Consider the following 6,541-nt stretch of genomic DNA (forward strand, 5'->3'; position numbering starts at 1 on the left):
TGATTGCCATTTCTCTGGATTGCGTCAACCAATTCGAGAGTTATGATACGTTCTCAAAGCCAACTTCAGAAGAAAGAAAAGTGGAAAAGGGTATACATAGAAAAATAAAAAATTAGTCTGTTCAAATGGATGGTGAACCAACAACAATATCATAGTATTAGAGCAGATATTTTTGATTAACATGTCCAAATTCTTACTATAAGTTAAATTTCATCACATATTACCAACGAGAAAGAATTGCAACGATATAGATGCATGCATCCTGCCATTTACTTATCTAAATTTTTTTCTCATTCGTCTAGCATTTCTTCCTTTAGGTCCTAGATTATGTTAAAGAAAAGCTAAAAAAGAGGTCTTCAGTTGACTGGTGTCTTTAGACGTTTACGTACGTGTTCTAGATGTTGTAACTTCATACTTGCCAGAAGTTCAACAACGGACGGCTTCCTGTCAACCCAGAAGACCACCAATATTCGGCACACGTGTATATTTACGAAATCGATCATAAGAAAATAAAACAGTGAATATACAATTGTGAAGGCAGCTGGCAACATTGGTATCTAGGGTTTTCTGTTTAAACTGTTAAAATAAAAGTTTTTACTTGCATGTAGGAATAAAATTACAGCAGAGGACTCTAGAGGCCCTTCATTTGGTGAAATGCATGGACTTGATGGATTAATATGCAATGATCCGAACCATTTACTTGTTAACCTCTTTTGTAAAAATAGTTAGTCCCAAGAAGCAGCTAAATTAGAAATCACTTAGCTATTTCATGCATGACCATCATTATCGTTCGTTTTATTTCCAACATATACTACATTTGTCTATACAACACTAGTTTTGATTACCAAATGATTTTTCATTTGACTAATTTTTGCATAGTTAATACATATATAAGAATTTAAAGAAATGAATAATTTAGAGTATTGAATTAAAATTTGTGATGGTGAGAAATAGGAAAGCTTGAATTAAAATTTATGAACATCCACTCTAAAACATATCTGTGTACGTATCCGGAATTATATACCGGTAATTGTTCTTACAGTTGTTCATTCAAGCATATGAATTTCTTTTTCCTTTTTTGATGCTTCAAGCATATGAATCAGCAAAACTAAAAGTATCCAGGAGGTAAAACCATAAATGGTTAATATCTTTGGTACTATATATGTATATATCATCTGTCTTGACTTGAGGTTGCGAGTTACATCTAAGTACAAATGAGGAGGAATAATTGAAGCATCTTGTTGTCACTAGCTCTTTTGTTTAAATCTCCCTCAAGGACCCTCGAGGAGATTTCAGTCAGATTGTTTCAGTTTGTCTATAAGCACCCTCATCTTACAAGAGGGTCTCATCAGGACCCACAACAGTGAACATTTATTAAGCCTTTGCTTCCCCTCCTCAAGAAAAATACAGAGAGAAAAATAATCATACCTCCTCATTTCATCAGTGAATACTGACTGAAACCCAACCAGAAAAGCTTAAAAAACAAATAGCAAGAGGTAGAGTACCCACCACTTTATACCTTCTAAACAACTCTCCTAAGCAACCTCACTTCCTCAGATCAATCCAAGTACTTTTAACTCTCTTGCAGCTAGCTTAAATACAGACCTCATCACCACTCTCTTTCTCTAACCTTGCTCAGTAGATTAGAATTCGATTCGATCAACTTCAAAGCCTGGCAGCTGGTATTGCATTAATGGAGCAAGCACGGTACTGGATGTGGGCAAAGCGCAAGCACAGTAGTCTGATGAGTGCTTCTCATGAAGTTCAGGTGCCTTCCCATGACGAATCGTCGTGGGAAGAACAAGCTTTTGCAGAAGATGCAGCGGGGCCTCTCGGAGGTTGCATATGGCCACCGAGATCTTATTCCTGCAGCTTCTGCAGGAGAGAGTTTCGTTCGGCTCAAGCTCTTGGCGGCCACATGAATGTCCACAGGAGAGACAGAGCTAGACTCAAGCAGTCCCCCAATAATGACCAAAATGTCGAAACTGCCCATCATCATCAGAATCATCAGGATATCTCTGTCCAAATCAATCCCTTCTCATCATCTCTGGGCACTTTTCATCAATACCCATCTCATCATCAAGTTTGTGCCTTGGTTTATAACCCTAATAACCCTAGTTCAGATCCTCCCTCATCGCCTTCTAGGGTTTCGACTCAATTACCAGGTAAAGATCAAAATTGTGGTCAAGAGAAAATTACCTTGAATATCCCAACTTCTAGGTCATCCTCTGTATCATCTCCTCCGTCCAGGTCAATCTTGACCGCAAATAGATATTATAATAACTCTGTTGCAAGAAAGACTGAAGCTGCAGAGAAGATCTCGAGAATTGTGGAATCTGGGCCATGTAGGGCTAATAAGGGTGCTGATTATGTTACAGCTGATTTGTCTGTGAGTTTGAATTTGGTCGTCCGCTGTGCTCGTCCATCTGTGTCAGCTGGTGGTGATGAAAATGAAGCTATCATTAGTTGCAAGAGAAGAAAAATAATGGAGGAGAAGCAATCATCCAAAGATTCTTTACCTCTTTTCCTAAAATCGGAGGGTTTTGAAGTACTTAGCCGCCCCAGCTCCATTGAAGAGTTGGATCTTGAGCTCAGGCTCGGACACCGGCCTAAGGTAATCAAATAGCAGAACCTGATTGATCATCAACTGCTGATATATAGACATATTACATGACCTTCTGTTAATTCGATCATGTCGGTTGGCGTTCTTCCTTTTACATTTAATTTTGCCTTTAATCTTGAGGCCAAGGCCTCTATGCTTGATTTGTTTGGACCTCTTGGCTTTCTTGGAGTGTGCTATATTATGAATTTTTAGGGTGTAACGATGACCATATGGGAGTCATAGAAAGAAAGGAAATGAAAGAATGGCCTTTGTTGATAATCACAATAGATATATATATACATCTCAGCTTAATCTTAATATTATTGTATATAGCACTGTAATAGTTTGTTGGTTCCTTAGCCAGATCATTACTAATTAAGCTCATGGAAACTTAAGAATTTGACATAAGATTTCAAAACTTCCAAATTGATTCATTGTCTTGTTTCTTAGATTCATGCTCAGTTCTAGGAAACAGATGTCTTTACTTTTATGAGTAATTAAAAAGTTTAGCGGATTAAGATTCGGATAGTTTTGCCAAGATCCACATGTATCCTCCATGTTCTCAAATTACCCAGCTTCACATTACATTTGATCTTTTAGGCCGATATTCTCGAGGCCCTCTTCTTTTATCAGCAACATGCTTGTTGAAAATTACTATTTGATAGCGAGAAAGACTGGAGTATAAGTTGTAGAATGAGTGAAAACTAGGTATCTGGTATTTATGTTGTCAGATTATTAATAATACGTCTTTGAGCAAAAATTAATTGAATAAGTACTTGGTAAGTTGATTGTTCTGAGGACTATGCTAGTAATTTCTTCATGAATTGCCAAAGAGATAGAGAGAGACCAAGAAAGATCGCAGATTTAGGCAATGAGCTTGCTTAACTAGGAGTGCAAGATATTTCAGGTATATCAAATTGTCAGCGTGTCAATCTGAAAACACATATTCTACAAAACTTAAGAGAAATGGTTAATTGTTCAGATGACTTGGAGTGTATTTGCTTTGCTAATATCTAGACAAAGAGAGAGGAATTGAAGATTTAGGAAATGAGACTAACTAGGAGTGTATGCTTGTGGGGTTTGAAGGGTGAAGGAACTGACGAAGACGTGCATGGAATATCGTGACCGGTGACTCTTTTTCCCATTCAGTACCTCACTGACATTCCATCAGATAGAGTCATAGAGACAACTAAACTTACCCCCCAAAAAATGCTGAGTAATGAGATTATCAAAGCCACATAAAGTCAGATACTTCCCAACATCGATTCTCTTTTCTCTTGTATTATTATCATCACCATCTCAGATCTCTTGCTCCCCCCCTCCGCTAAAATCCATCTGCTTGTGTTATTTCTCTCACATTTTCTCCCTCTTCTCAAATCTGTCCAAAATTGCCACCAACTCTATGGAATCAATCTAATTAAGTATTCACAATCACATTATAATATCAAGTTTAATTAATCAAAAAGAGAATATTATCCCCACACCACCTGTAGTTGGCTGCTATCTAAGCATCTTTTGTTTCTATCTTTTTGTGTATCTATAATTCAGGTTCAATGCCCATCAGTCACAAAACCCTAGTTATAGATTTTAAACTAAAAATTTAAATGATTCCCCCATGTATAAACCCTAACCCTAGCTAGGAATACATATGGCCCTCATTTAATGTCTGGAACTAATCTGATAGAAGACTAAACATTAATAGAGAACTAACCAACTGGACTTTAATGAAAAAGGCTGGGCAAGGAATTTAAGACAAACCCAACAAATTATTTCCCAGAAAAGGCAATGACTTGAAGATCGAGGACCTTTCGATGTGGGTCTTTGTTTTCTACGATGCATATGAAAATGAAACTGAATTGAATAAAACAAGGGTGAAGGGTCTGTATATATTTATACGTAGCTGTATTGGACCAGTTTAGGGAAAGTGAGATTGTTTGCTTCGGCTTCTACGAAGTGCTACATGTACGTAAAAATGGTTGGGAGGGTTTGTCGTGATGAAGAGACATGAGTTGGATAGGTCTGAGACTTACACAGAGAAGTTTTAGAGGCAGTGGTGCACATGGGAAAGCAGATGTCGTTTTGGAACTTCTATATAAGGGTAGCAATATAGAAATGAGTGAGAGAATGAGAGATATTATTCTGATCAGCTTGCGTGGGCAATTATTCTCTCTTTTAGGGAGTAGTTTTTGCCAAATCCAAGAGGGAGTCCAATAATATTGTTAGTTTAAAAAGAATGAGAATTTTGAAGAATAAATGCTGGGAAAAATTAGGTTAGGTAGGTGTGTTGGGAGTCATAGTTTATAGTTGTTTTGACAACTCAATGAGTATATTTGCATGGGAGGAAGTTCCAGCTCTCACGAGATCAACTAGCTTCAACTCCTTCACTTCACGAGATCACTGTTGCTATTCTTGTATCTTTGTCTCATGCCCAATATTAATCTTTACAAGTAAAACCCAAATCAACTTTTACCAAACAAAAAAACTTGTACCAATGAGTCCTATGCATTTCTCATCCAGCTATTTTATTCGTCTCAGCTAGGTTGAACATAAATGTGAAAAAGCTGTAGGATGGACGAAATGAATTGAAATACGCAAACAACTTTTAGAACCGACATACTTCTCATTAAAATTAAAAGGACAAAGCCCAAAAGGCCTCAGGCCCAGAACAAACAACAGACATCTACTCATTAACATTAAAAGGGAAAAGCCCAAAAGGCCTCAGCCCAGAACAAACAAAGGAAACATTACATAATTTAAGTCACTGCAGATTACAGAATTTTATCTCTCGCTACCGTCATCTTCCTCTGCAAACCGCCTTCTCAGCCTTGTTCTCCCCCACCTCCGGTGAGGCAGTTGCAAACGATATGGGTACCTTGTCCTCCCCCACCTCCGGTGAGGCCACCTCCGGTGAGGCAGTTGCAAATGATATAGGTATCGTTGCAACCGCAACAATGGAGGAGGGTGGGATAGCCGAGGGAGGAAGTACTCCTACGGCCTCCTTCACTCAGCATCTGTCTCTCTCCCAACAAACGTATCCTTTCAGACTGACTTCGGTTAAGAGGAGGTTGAGCTCGAGCAGCCAGTTGACGAGGCTGGGCCAGCTGATTGAGCCGATCTTCTGCCCTGCCACCAGCTCCACGCGCTTGCTGCGGTGGTGCTTGTGGTGGTGGTCCTTGGGGTGGTGCTTGACGGGGAGCTGGTGCTCCATTGTTGGAGGAAGGCTTCAAACAATTCCCCATCCTATTTGGGTACCGATGAGAATTTGGGTGTGAAAAACTCATCAGAAATCTGGCAATTTAAAGTGGGAGCTCGCATCCTATCGCTTTCACATCCCCAGAAACACATGCACTACATCATCATCTGCAAGCAAAATTATTTGAGAAGGCCATTACACTCTTTCTTCATTTGGCCAAGGCAAGATTTTACCTCTGTTTTACCTCCAATCTTCTACACTGATTCCCATCGATGATGCTTATTTTTCATCGTTTTCCTCATCTTCATCTTATTCGAGTTATTTCCCTCTCCGCCTGCAGAGTAGTCTCCCATTAAGGTTGGGTGTCCGGTATCCAAATAAAAAAACAAAAAAGAAATCTTTTTTCTCATCTGACAATATTTCAATAGGCGTTAAAACAGGTGTATTAGTGTCATAATAGGATGATTTCATTGACATTAGTGTCATAGTAGGATCATATCATTGACAATACTTTGAAACTCAAATTTATATTTGTCATATTTTCCACCGACACATTTGTGAATACAATTAGAGAGAAATTCTTTTGACTAAGATTAAGAACTAGTTCAAATTTTTGTGTGTATGGATGATGTGAGCTTGAAGATATTGCAAATACAATGCAACCCATATCTAATTGAAACCCGTATTTGTTTAAAAAACCCACATAGGCACTCCATATCTTCTTCTATGAAGATGAATTTAATCTT

General features: G+C 38.4%; 1 protein-coding gene across 1 annotated transcript; it reads left to right on the forward strand.

The window, feature by feature from the left end:
• Positions 1–1,345: 1,345 nt before the first annotated feature.
• On the forward strand, positions 1,346–2,822 carry LOC112193434 (zinc finger protein 10). Its single transcript, XM_024333583.2, has one exon. It carries the CDS (start codon positions 1,694–1,696, stop codon positions 2,624–2,626), a length of 933 nt encoding a protein of 310 aa, XP_024189351.1. The 5' UTR covers positions 1,346–1,693; the 3' UTR covers positions 2,627–2,822.
• Positions 2,823–6,541: the final 3,719 nt, after the last annotated feature.

The sequence above is a fragment of the Rosa chinensis genome, chromosome 3 (genome assembly GCF_002994745.2).
Source record: "Rosa chinensis cultivar Old Blush chromosome 3, RchiOBHm-V2, whole genome shotgun sequence".
NCBI lineage: Eukaryota > Viridiplantae > Streptophyta > Magnoliopsida > Rosales > Rosaceae > Rosa > Rosa chinensis.